This window comes from Mustelus asterias, chromosome 4, assembly GCF_964213995.1.
Source record: "Mustelus asterias chromosome 4, sMusAst1.hap1.1, whole genome shotgun sequence".
NCBI lineage: Eukaryota > Metazoa > Chordata > Chondrichthyes > Carcharhiniformes > Triakidae > Mustelus > Mustelus asterias.
The window spans coordinates 93,532,260-93,545,813 of NC_135804.1; the positions used below are offsets into that span (position 1 = coordinate 93,532,260).

The window sequence follows — 13,554 nt, forward strand, 5'->3', positions numbered from 1 at the left end:
AGCCTCCGATGTTGTTCAAGTTACCACACCCCCATTAATCATTTACCAGCAACTTCTAACAATCATCATTCATACCTGACATTTATTTGTTTTACCTTACCCTCACACACTTTTCCGATAGCTTGAACACGGCTTTTCAACCATGACAGGCACATCAACCAAACATTGCATGACTCTCACTGACCTCCCTTTCTCTTGCAGGAAAAGATGGTGCACAACTGCAGGTAACAGGAGCATGTCAGAGACAAATAGACATGCCTCCATGTCCAAAACCTAATGAAGGAGACATTCCTGGCCCCCTAGTCGTTTTTGGGACACTCATCGCTAAGGCCATGGTCAGCGATGAGGCTGAAACCATCTTCTTACCTGAACCACAAACTTTGCCTTGTGTCTTTTTCCTTTCAGTTTCCCAGGAGGTACATCTTGACTGGGCAGTGGAGGAACACCAAGAGGCTAACATTATCTCTTGACTTCACACTTACAGTCATCAGCTCAGATATAGATGTTGTCTTATTTTAGAGGCGAGATTGGAGGTGGGACATGCACGTGGTGAAACAAAGGACATTAGCAGACTGCAGCCAGGGCAGGGGGCAAGGGTAGCACAGCTGCCAGTTTAATGGAGAGCAGTGTTGCACCTTGTTTCCACTGCATAAGTCTCAGGTAAGGACATTAATGCGGTGGGCTACAGAAGAATGATAATAGGGGTGCACAATAAAATGGTTAATGCAGTGGGAAGTTTGCCAGAGAGCCTATAGTTAATGTTAATGTTGCTGCAACTTGGCCACAGTGCTTTGTGCATAGCTTAAAGCTGATCCTTCCCATCTTGTAAGGAGCAGCCATCTTCATTCACTCACTCATAGACCCAACACTGACATTACATCTGATGGTCAACTTTACAGTTTTTATTGCAGCACAAGCAGCAGCCACCTAATGTCTGATTGCTTCAGTCCCAGCAACATGTCCTCCAACATATTGCTATAATTACTGAGAAGTCACTCAAAGCATTCATCCTTCTACTCCTGTCACTCTGTCAATATCCTTTTGTTGCCTGTCAGCCAGCCAGCCCAGACTGATGTTGCCCATGCTGTGGTGGTGCAGTCCAAAGGTGGGCCTTCTGGGGCCAGAGAAGCTCATGGTAGTCCTGCAAGGCCATCTGCAATTTCCCCTGGTGTAAGTCAGCAGCCTCCACTAGCCTTGCTGCAGCCACTGGAGGAACACAGCATAGGAAGTCTCGGGGGAAAAGAGCTGCCTAGATTACCTTCTCCTTTCTCTCTTCTCCCTCCTGCTCCTCAGCCGTTTGCTGTACAGCTGGTGGCAAGGGCTGCCCCCTGTTGATGGCAAAGTTATACAATCACCATAAATCTTAACAACTGCTCTGGAGAGTTCTGCAAAACTCCTCAAGACTGATCCAGCATTGAAAGTACTGTTTCAGCACAGGTTGTGCACAGGAACCATGTTGTCAGTGGATAGCCCCTGATGCCCAGTAGCCGTTCTTTGATTTGTCATAGTGCTTTGAATGTAACTGGCACAGTGAACTGCTGCTGCAGAATGAAGCATCAGGATCCTTGCCCAAATACCATGCAACCTACATGATGCATCATCTACAGAATCGGCTACAGAAAGCACCAAATCTTTGTAAGATCAAGTAACAGAAGAAAACAACCAGTATCTTACCTGTAAGCAGTTGATGATCTCTTTAAAAATTGCTAATGTGAGGTCATTCCTCCTCCTGAACATATATGGGTATTAGCTAAAGCACTGAGCTCCAAAGTTGCACCACTGTCATCAAATCTACATTGCATACTGACTGACATTGAGCCATAGAGGTTTACAGCATGGAAACAGGCCCTTTGGCCCAACTTGTCCATGCCGCCTAGTTTTTACCACTAAGCTAGTATCAATTGCCCGTATTTGGCCCATATCCCTCTATACCCGTCTTACCATGATGATCTGCCTACTTAGAAATTTCTAGCGAACAATCACTGTGCACACTAACCAATATGATGGTCAACACGATTCACTCCAGAAGATTATGATGCACCATGGATGCTATTCTGGACCTTTAAGGACATTGAAAGGGTCCAAGGAATGGACACGACTGAATACAATTTCTAACCCACACATACTTCCTTGGGCACAGTCCTTCAGATCCAAGAAGCCTGCTCACCTCACCCAGGGCACCATTCATCAGTAGGAGTCAATGGATAGAAAGCAGAAGCGCTGAATATTTTTTAGACAGATATACTCTGAGCTAACTGCAGCACTTCAGTTTTTGCCCAGCTGATATCAGATGCTGAAATGGAAAGTGGTAGCTTTGAAATTTTGTATGAATGAAATCAAACAGTCAAAGAATTTTCTTTATTTAAACTTACCTTAAATTCTCAGCACAACCAGATAACCACAAACATAACAGATCACATAGCAATGTCTTACCTTTTTACACATCACCAACTGATGGTCAAATAAGAAGAATGTCCTTTGCTGGCTCCGTCCATAAGGCTGGTAAATCCATGTCATTTCCCCAGAATAGATCAACTCAGAGCTCCTGTCCAGAACATCGTCACCCTTAAAATATATTAAAAAATAATCTCAAATAACAACTTATGATTTACTAATCTTAAAGATGATTCAATAATATTGAAGTGTAGGTTGTCTGGAAGATTTATAATCATAGAATCCCTACAGTGCAGAAGGAGGCCATTTAGCCCATCAAGCCTGAACCCACACATCGTTGGAGTGTGAGAGGAAACTGGGGCACCTGGAGGAAACCCACACAGATATGGGGAGAACATGCAAACTCCACACAGTCACCCGAGGCCAAAATTGAACCTGGGTCCCTGGTGCTGTGAAGCAGCAGTGCTAACTACTATGCCACAGTGCTGCCAATAGTCACCTATTCAATCTAATTCAGTTCAATCTTTTTTTAACGTTAATGCATTTGGGGTAGAAACCAGACTGAGCTGCAACATTTTTACTTGCAATGAAGGTTACTGTCAAGGGAACAAGGATGTTTGAAAAACATCCAATTGGAAACTGGGTTCATTCAAGCGAATACTTATCAATCAAACAACATCACTCAAAGAGATCATCAGGTCATTATCACATTGCCATTTATGGGACCCTGTTGTGTAAAATTTCCCTGCCATACATTATACATTATGAAGAAAATGCACTTCAAAATGATTTCATTGGTTGTAAGGTGCTTTGGGGCTCCCTGAAGTCATGAAAGGCAATATATAAACTCAGATGTTTCTAAGTTTTAAAAATAATTATGTGGAGCCAGAATGTGTGTTTCTCCAGCTCCATTTTAATCTTCCCCTCCATCCCTAAAATACATCAATCAGGCAGCCATTTGATATAAAACACCAATTTCTATTTCATAGATCAATGCTGCTTCATCATGTATTCAATCCATTCTCACTTTGGAATGTCACCCAGAAGTCTATTGCTAAATCAGTCTGAGGCCATTATGCTGAAGCTGTAAGTACTCTGGTCAAGGCCTACACTGAACATTGATAGTGATAGTTCTGATTAAGTCACAAGAAAACATAAAATTATGGAGGTGTGCTGGGAACTGTTACAATCTGATTTCTAATGTCAAAAGACTGAATTAAGAGCAAAAGCTGGGAAAACTCAAGCTTGCTAGCTTTGAAAGATGTAATTAAGAGGGAACCTTATAGTGATGTAATTGATACTGGGGTATAAATTTGATAGAAAGGAAAATTGGAAAGAGTTCGAAATGGGTTGATGATTCTTTCCCACCCAGAATGACTTTATTCGACACTCAGTGGAATATAAAGGATTAATCCAGAGTATGGTTTTAATGTAGCAACTGAAGTACAGACTGATAAAAGATATGTTCAGAACTGGTGTCAGGAAGCACAGTAATCTTAGGATAGTTGCTAGATAGGGTGTTAGAGGCAAAATAGCCACAGTAATTCAGGAGTCACTTAGACATGATGATAGGGAGACCATAAGTTTCTACAGTAGGTTACAAGGTTTCTTTCGCCTGCACTAATCTTTCTGATCTTCCAATTAAACATCTGCTTCAAGGGCCTTCCTGGTAATTTCACGCACAACCTTATTAACTTTAGTCTGAAAAACATTCTTTTAGAAATCAGAAATTGCACAAATTATCCCTCATGTACCAAAACTGTGAGTTAGCCCCATCCCCGGAGAGTTTGATGTTACATTTAACAGTTTTATAATGATTTTTGAAGGTTTGGAGACCCAAATCAAAGTGAAAACTTTCCATTAAGCAATAATAGGACAAAACTTTGAAATGGGTGCTTTTATGAAATCAATGCAAGGAAAAATTGGGGAACAATGATGAAGCACAAAAATGGCCGTTAAATAAAGTGCCCGTCCCCTTCGGGAGATTCTCAGGTCTTTGTATGTTTGAATATTTTCTTGAGTGAGGTAAAAACTGAAATGACTTGCTGAAGTGTAAATAACGGTTTTGTTGTTACAACAGTTAATGTTAGCATTATTTTAACAATTTAGACATAAAAACAGCCACAGAGATTTTGACGCCATGTAATTTCAAACCCTGTTATTAGTACTAATTTTTGATTTAGTATGGAGTACAACATTTTTAAGCCTTTCAAATGAATGGCAATGCCCAAATGTGGCCATGAATAAATGCCTGAAATGGAAAAATTGAAATAAAAAAAAAACTAATTACAGGGTTATTTTCGTACAAGTATAGTTTAAAGCTTTTGGCATAATAGGAATAATGCTTTTTTCAAAATTCAGGAAAGCTTCCCATGAGACAGTGTGGTTAGTCTCACATTTGCACAATCAGAAATTTTGATGTTTATGTTTCTGTTAACAAAATATGTTTTATAGACTATTCCTGTTATTTCAAGGTCACTTTTTATTCAAAAGAAATTATAATTATCCAGTAGTTCAGACCATGATATCTCTTAAGCCTTCCATCAAAGTTTTAATAATGCAGCATTGAAGTTATTTTGAACAATATCAATACAAGCTAACAGATAATTCAAGATAAATAGCTTTGAACTAAGACAGCTACACACAGTTAATGTGGTGACCTACTGAATACAGGTTTGATACATTCAGCATTCCAATGAGCTTGCGCATCTTGGATTTATTTGGGAGAAGAGTTATGCATTTGATGTCATATTTAACTAAGGTTCAGTTTAGGGCAGCTTACCTAAGAACACAGGCTAGGACTGGACAAGAGCATTGCAGGTTATTTGTCTAGAAAATATATTATACCTTCCATCAGGCATTTATCAAACCACCGCTTGAAATTGATGATACAATTACCCCATTACTTCCATGCTTGTCTGGTTCCATACATTTTTCATCCCCTCTGAAGTCAAATTTAAACTGTCTTTCCATCATCCTTCTTCTAAGTTTAAAATTATGTTCTCCTGTTGTCGGATCTGTGCCTATGTTAAACATATTGACGTTTGGATTCCCTGTACTATTTTAGAATTTTAAAAACTCTCAATAAAATTATCCTCTTATCTTGAGGTTACTCCTGGCTCTATTCTATTATAATCCCTGAACCTTGGGGAATTTTTAAATACTTTAAGTTAATGTCAATTTGGGAGTAAGGAGGGAACCTCCAGGTGGTGATAAACCCTTGTGTCTGCTGCCCTTGGCTTCGAGGTGGGGTAGTGGTTGTGGGTTTGGAAGGTGATGTTGAAGAAGCCTTGGTGAGTTGCTGCAGTGCACCTTTTAAATGGTAAGCAGACCTTGTAAGCAGATGTTTAGCAAAATGTCATGAAAGAACTGTAGACATACTTGTGGTGTAATTCCATGTGCTGCACACTATTTTTAGTGCTTTAATTAATGTCTTTAAATTGCCAACTTCCCAGTTGTTAATGTGTTTATTTTAAACAGCGAATGACTGTAAAATAAGACAGGCAGGAATTAAAGTGAATATGGGGAAGAGGGCTTGGGTAAGATACTCTGTCAGAGAGTCGATGCAGACTCGATGGGACGAATGGCCTCCTCTGCACTGTTGGGATTATATGCGAACCAAAGTGCACAAATAATGCACGGAAAACAAAATGAAGCCACTGTGTCTCAGATATGGAGGTTTTCTGTTTGCCAGGAAACTTGAGCATTTACATCATAAAGGTCGTCTGTACTCCCTCAGGAAGGTTGAGGAAACAATGTGATCATAGTAACAGTCTGAACTGTTCCCATGGCAATCATATCAGTTCTGCAGTATCCAAAGGCTTCAGAAGTGGAGACTGTCTTCTAATCCGTATATTATATTTCTGGTGCCTTTCTAATGGCTGCTCTTCAAAGCTGTTGAAAAATATCCAAAATGCAAAGCTCGCTGTTGCCCCAAGTTCATTCCAAATAACCACAATGCCCAGTTTGAAATGAATAAATTTAAACCTTGCAATGGAGTCTACAAATTGTTCAAATACCACGAAATTCAGTGTTCAACTTTCCTGATGCCACACTGAAACTGCATCATTTCACAAACTGAGGAAGCTGTAAAGAGGTTTAATCAAACTCTGGTGCCTGCAAATAATTTCAGGTTAAATTCAAGATCATTAATAATTTGCTCCACTTCACCCCTTCCTTTGCAACCTCCTGAAGCCTTAATGCCAAAGCAAATTCCCAATGTCCCTGACTCAACCCCACAAGCAGATTTCTCTCTCAACTCCACTTTCAATGACAGAGTCTTAGCCATTTTGATGCCACAACTTAGGATGCTGTCTCCAGTTCGTGCCTCAAGAAAAGTCTGTGGGTGGAATTTGACAGTCCCACCAACCCCCACTGGGAGCGATCTGGCAGGTGGGCGGAGGTGCAAAACTGGATGGTATGGTAGTGGCACTGTGCCCGTCATCTTCCCACCTCCTTTTGGAGGAGTGTGCCCACACCATATGATGAAGCCCTAGATGAAACCAGCAGCCTTGTTGATGAGGGTGTGTCACTCATATTTGGAGATATGTTCCCCCCCCCCCCCCCCCACCCCCACAGCCTCACTTCCCCAAAGTACTCGCCTTCCACATATTGTGCCTACCCCACCCCAATCCTTCCAAATCCAGTCACCTACTCCCGGGTCACCTGCCCCAATGCAAAAGCCCCATGTACCTTCTATTCAACGCCATGGTTGACTGTCTGTAGTGCCAGTATTGGCCACCATTCGCAGGGGCACTGCTAGCACTAGAGCGCTGCCAGCTATCCAATGGCCTGGCAGCTCATGGAGGTGGGACTTCCTCAAATATTGGGGGCCAACGTCTTGCACTGAGTCAATTAAAAGCCCAACAGTTGGAAAAGTGGCTTGAGGTGGCCAGTCATGCAGAAGTGGGTTTACCATGACCTTTAAGATGGGGGAGCCCATGGCTCCAGGTTAAATCCAGCCCCCTATTGCCCAGTCATAAAATCAATTCCTTAAATAATTCCATGGTTTTTCACATGGTTATTTTACTGGGTTATCCAATTCAGCTGTTAATCACTGTGTGTGAAGAATGTGAAGAAATTCCACCCACCTATGTCAGACTTCTATTTATTGACTACAGCTCAGCCTTCAACATTATTATTCCCACGAAATTCATCTCCAAACTCCGTGGCCTGGGCCTCGGCACCTCCCTCTGCGACTGGATCCTGAACTTCCTAACTCACAGACCACAATCAGTAAGGATAGACAACAACACCTCCTCCACAATAATCCTCAACACCGGTGTCCCACAAGGCTGTGTTCTCAGCCCCCTACTGTACTCCTTGTACACCTGACTGTGCGGCCAAATTCCCCTCCAATTCCATTTTCAAGTTTGCTGACGACACCACCATAGTGGGTCGGATCTCAAACAATGACGAGACAGAGTACAGGAATGAGATAGAGAATCTGGTGAACTGGCATGGCAACAATAACCTCTCCCTTAATGACAACAAAACAGAGGAGATTGTCATCGACTTCAGGAAGCGTAAAGGAGAACTTGCCCCTGTCTACGTCAACGGGGACGAAGTAGAATGGGTCGAGAGCTTCAGGTTTTTAGATGTCCAGATCACCAACAACCTGTCCTGGTCCCCCCATGCTGACACTATAGCTAAGAAAGCCCTCTACTTTCTCGGAAGACTAAGGAAATTTGGCATGTCAGCTACGACTCTCACCAACTTCTACAGATGCACCATAGAAAGCATTCTTTCTGGTTGTATCACAGCTTGGTATGGCTCCTGCTCTGCCCAAGACTGCAAGAAACTACAAAAGGTCATGAATGTAGCCCAATCCATCATGCAAACCAACCTCCCATCCATTGACTCTGTCTACACTTCCCGATACCTCAGCAAGCAGCCAGCATAATTAAGGTTCCCACGCACCCTGGACATTCTCTCTTCCACCTTCTTCCTTCGGGAAAAAGATACAAAAGTCTGAGGTCACGTACCAACCGACTCAAGAACAGCTTCTTCCCTGCTGCTGTCAGACCTTTGAATGGACTTACCTTGCATAAGTTGATCTTTCTCTACACCCTAGCTATGATTGTAACACTACATTCTGCACTCTCACGTTTCCTTCTCTATGAACGGTATGATTTGTATAGCGCGCAACAAACAGTACTTTTCACTGTATAAGAACATAAGAAATAGAAGCAGGAGTAGGCCATCTGGCCCCTCAAGCCTGCTCCACCATTCAATAAGATCATGGCTGATCTGATAGTGGGTTCAGTTCCACTTACCCGCCCGCTCCCCATAACCCTTAATTCCCTTATTGGCTAAAAACCTATCTATCTGTGACTTAAACACATTTAATGAGGTAGCCTCTACCACTTCATTGGGCAGAGAATTCCAAAGATTCACTATCCTCTTGGAGAAGAAGTTCCTCTTCAACTCTGTTCTAAATTGACTCTCCTGTATTTTGAGGCTATGCCCCCTAGTTCTTCTTTCCATCGTAAGTGAAAACAATCTCGATGTTTCTACCCTGTCTAGCCCCTTCATTATCTTATATGTCTCTATAAGATCTCCCCTCAGCCTTGTAAACTCCAAAGAGTACAGGCCCAGTTTGCTCAATCTCTCCTCATAAGCCAACCCCTTCATCTCCGGAATCAACCTAGTGAACCTTCTCTGCACCCCTTCCAAAGCCAATACATCCTTTCTTAAATAAGAGGACCAAAACTGTACACAGTACTCTAGGTGCGGCCTGACCTCCCTGCTTCTATACTCCATCCCTCTTGCGATAAAGGCCAACATTCCATTTGGCTTCTTGACCACCTGCTGCACCTGCAAACTGTGTTTTTGTGATTCATGCACAAGGACCCCCAGGTCCCTCTGCACAGTGGCATGTTGTAATTTTTCACCGTTTAAATAATAGTCCCTTTTCCTATTATTCCTTCCAAAGTGGTTAACCTCACACTTACCAACGTTATACTCCATCTGCCAGATCCTCGCCCACTCACTTAACCTATCCAAATCTCTCTGCAGACTCTCTGTGTCTTCCACGCAATTTGCTTTCCCACCCATCTTAGTGTCATCCGCAAAACATTGTTACCCTACACTCAGTCCCCTCCTCCAGATTATCTATGTATATGGTAAATAGTTGAGGCCCCAGCACCGATCCCTGCGGCACGCCACTAGTCACGGATTGCCAACCAGAAAAGCACCCATTTATACCTACTCTCTGTTTTCTGTTAGATAGCCAATCTTCAATCCACGCTAACACTTTACTCCCAACTCCGTGCACCTTTATCTTTTGCAGTAACCTTTTGTGAGGCACCTTATCGAAAGCCTTCTGGAAATCCAAATACAATACATCCACCGGTTCCCCCCTGTCAACCGCACTCATCACCTCCTCAAAAAACTCCAGTAAATTAGTCAAACATGACTTTCCCTTCCTGAATCCATGCTCCATCTGCTTGATTGAACCATTCTTATCCAGGTGTCCTGCTATTTCTTCTTTTATGATAGATTCCAGCATTTTCCCAACTATAGATGTTAAGCTAACCGGCCTGTAATTACCTGCCTTTTGTCTGCCTCCTTTTTTAAACAGTGGCGCTACATTAGCTGTTTTCCAATCAGCTGGCACCTCCCCAGAGTCCAGTGAATTTTGATAGGTTACAACTAATGCATTTGCTATTGCCTCTGCCGTTTTTTTTAGTACCCTGGGATGCATTCCATCCGGACCAGGGGCCTTGTCTACCTTTAGTCCCATTAGTCTACCCAGCACTACCTCTTCAGTAATAGTGATCGTTTTAAGGTCCTCACCCCCTACAGTCCCATGACCGTCTATTTTTGGTATGCTATTTGTGTCCTCCACTGTGAAGACCGACACAAAAAATTTGTTTAAGGCCTCAGCCATTTCCTCGTTTCCCATTATTAAATCCCCCTTCTCATCTTCTAAGGGACCAACATTTGCTTTAGCCACTCTTTTCCTTTTTATATATTTGTAAAAACTCTTACTGTCAGTTTTTATATTTTGTGCTAGTTTACTTTCATACTCTATCTTATTGAATGGCGGGGCAGGCTCGAGGGGCTAGATGGCCTACTCCTGCTCCTATTTCTTATGTTCTTATGTTCTTTATTGCTTTCTTAGTAGTTCTTTGTTGCTTTTTAAAGCCTTCCCAATCCTCTAATTCCCTACTAATCTTGGCTACTCTGTATGCATTGGTTTTTAATTTGATACTCTCCTTTATCTCCTTAGTTATCCATGGCTGGTTATCCCTTTTCTTACATCCCTTCTTTTTCACTGGAATATATTTTTCCTGAGTATTGAGAAAAATCTCCTTAAAAATCCTCCACTGTTCCTCAACTGTCCCACCAATTAGTTTGTGTTCCCAGTCTACATTAGCCAACTCTGCCCTCATCCTATTGTAATCCCCCTTGTTCAAGAAGAGGACACTGGTTTGGGACCCTACTTTCTCATCCTCCATCTGTATTAGAAATTCAACCATATTGTGATCACTCATTCCAAGCGGATCCCTCACATGTTAATACATGTGACAATAATAAATCAAATCAAATCAAAATTGTCTATCATCTGTCTTTCACTCCTATCCCATTCCATATTCAATGAATACAATAAAATAGGATTTATATTTAACTTTTATATACCATTTACTATGTTACTGAGTACTTCTCAGTCAGTTCATTTTGAGCTAACACCAAAGATTTGTATTTGCAGAATTTGATTCTTTGATAGTAGGGATCCATATCATGGGCCATCCCATTGCCTCCAGCAGGGCTTGCATCTATGCTTTGTGGCTTTGGTAAATAGAAGTGGACACTGTAAACATCATAGGATCAGAGCACTATACAGTTTCAGTGTGACACCTCACAAAGCTATACTGACTGATGATATTGTGCCGCATTTCATTTGTTTGGTTGGTTAATATTCCATAGTACCAAGTGATAGTAACTTGAGAAGGAACAGTGTTAACTTTAATGATTCTCCTCAATCCATGTTGTTCCAAAAATGTTGGGGTCGGAGGCATATGCTTGTAATGTGTAACTCTGTAAATAAATGCTAATAAAAGTGTGCAAAGATTAACTCCAGTTCTATCCTTTAACAACTGACTTTCTGTATATTAACAGCAACCAAAGCAGTGGTACAACTGATACATTCTGGATTCCTGGTTTGGGTGAATTTACAACAGCAAATCCATGAACATTAGGTGAGGATAGCAGGGATACCTAGATTGATGGTCAAATAGCTTGCCAACACTCATTATCATGGCATACAATGAAATGGAAAAAGATGGAAAAGATATTCTGCTCTGTCCAAGACAGCAAGAAACTACAAATGGTCATGAATGTAGCCCAATCCATCACGCAACCCAGCCTCCCATCCATTGACTATGTCTACACTTCCCACTGCCTCGGCAAAGCAGCCAGCATAATTAAGGATTCCATGCACCCCGGACATATTCTTTTCCACCTTCTTCCATCAGGAAAAAGTCACGTACCAACTGACTCAAGAACAGCTTCTTCCCTGCTGCCATTAGACTTTTGAAAGAACCTACCTCGCATTAAGTTGATCTTTCTCTACAATCTAGCTATGACCGAAACACTACATTCTGCACTCTCTCCTTTCCTCCTCTATGAACGGTTTGTCAGCATAGCACGCAAGAAACAATACTTTTCACTGTATACTAATACATGGGGTAATAATAAATCAAATCAAATCAGATACCAGATGATAATCACCACCTGTGGAACTGTACTCCAACTATTAGTTAACACCTTCAGGAGGGGAGCAGAAAAAAACTGATAATTCAAGGATTTTAAAAAATTATGAATTTAGGTGAGGCAATCCTAACAATTTCACATATCAAAATGCAATTCCCTACCAATGGCATGTTTATTAAAAGCTTACTGATTTGTTCTTTAACTATTAGCTGAATGGCATTGAATCTTTTCACCACAGGGGAGTGTCAAATGTGTACAAAAGGATGTTAGAAGATCCTTAATAATATCTCAGGATCTGGTATGACTGGCAAAGTCGTTCTTCTTATTGAAATTTGATGGTTAACAAACTGAGAACCTTATGGCCAATGAGACCGAGATCGTCTTTCTCCAGTCATATTGATAAATACAGAATAATTCTCCAGCACAGTGGTTAACACTGCTGCCTCACAGCGCCAGGGACCCAGGTTTGATTCTCGGCTTGGGTCACTGTCTGTGTGGAGTTTGCACGTTCTCTGCGTGTCTGTGTGGGTTTACTCTGGGTGCCCCGGTTTCCTCTCACATTCTGAAAGACATGCTGGTTAGGCGCATTGACCCGAACAGGCGCCGGACTGTGGCACAGTAACTTCATTGCGGTGTTAATGTAAGTTTTACTTGTGACTAATGAATAAAACTTTACTTTTAAACTTTAACTAAAGGCCTGACATAGGGGAAGGCATCAACAGCAGCAAAAAGAATATTTATTATATTGACATCTGAGATGAAATCCACTTGCAACACCTATCCTGACCAGTTCTATCCCAACCATTAACCTGCACACTCAGTCATCAAGTCTTGATGTAAGTTAGCAATGGCAACCATTCTCATGGCACTTAGGCTGGTGTCATTTGCTTACTCAGTATCTTTACAATGGCAAGAATGATTTGATGCCAAGAATAATGCACCAAAAACAGAATCATTTCATTCTGAATCATACTTCATTAATTTACTCCAAACCACATGAAGGTTAAAAAATGAACATTTTTGAACCACACTGTACAAAGGTCCATTGATCTCGGGCGGGATTTTCCGATCTTGGGGCAAGCATGGCCGGAAAATCCCACACTATAGTTTTAAGCTCGACTGCTGTCTAATTTTCTATTTCAGCCATTATCAATTTTAGCCAAGTGTTTCAAGTAGCCAGAATCTTTGAATTGATTTGGTTCTATAGGTGAAATCTTGGAAGAATTGAGACAATGTGAAGATTTATTTTAATTCCAGAAACCTTTTTGAAATTGTGATTGCTATAAATGTGTGAGTTTACTGCATTACATTCGTACAGGATATCAGCAAGGTTGAGAAAAATAAAAGCAAAGAGACAGCAAAGAAGGAAGTTGCGAATTGAAGATTGTGGTATATGAAAAGTCATAGAATCATACAGTGCAGAAGAGGCCCTTCAGTCCATCG

At 41.5% G+C, this 13,554-nt stretch overlaps 1 protein-coding gene across 1 annotated transcript in view; it reads right to left on the reverse strand.

The window, feature by feature from the left end:
* The window catches only part of arhgef9a (Cdc42 guanine nucleotide exchange factor (GEF) 9a), a 144,810-nt gene that overhangs the window by 78,823 nt on the left and 52,433 nt on the right, over positions 1-13,554 (reverse strand). Inside the window, exon 6 of the mRNA XM_078211374.1 lies at positions 2,434-2,565. Coding sequence (XP_078067500.1) covers positions 2,434-2,565 — 132 coding nt within the window. The remainder of the gene's footprint in view (positions 1-2,433; positions 2,566-13,554) is intronic.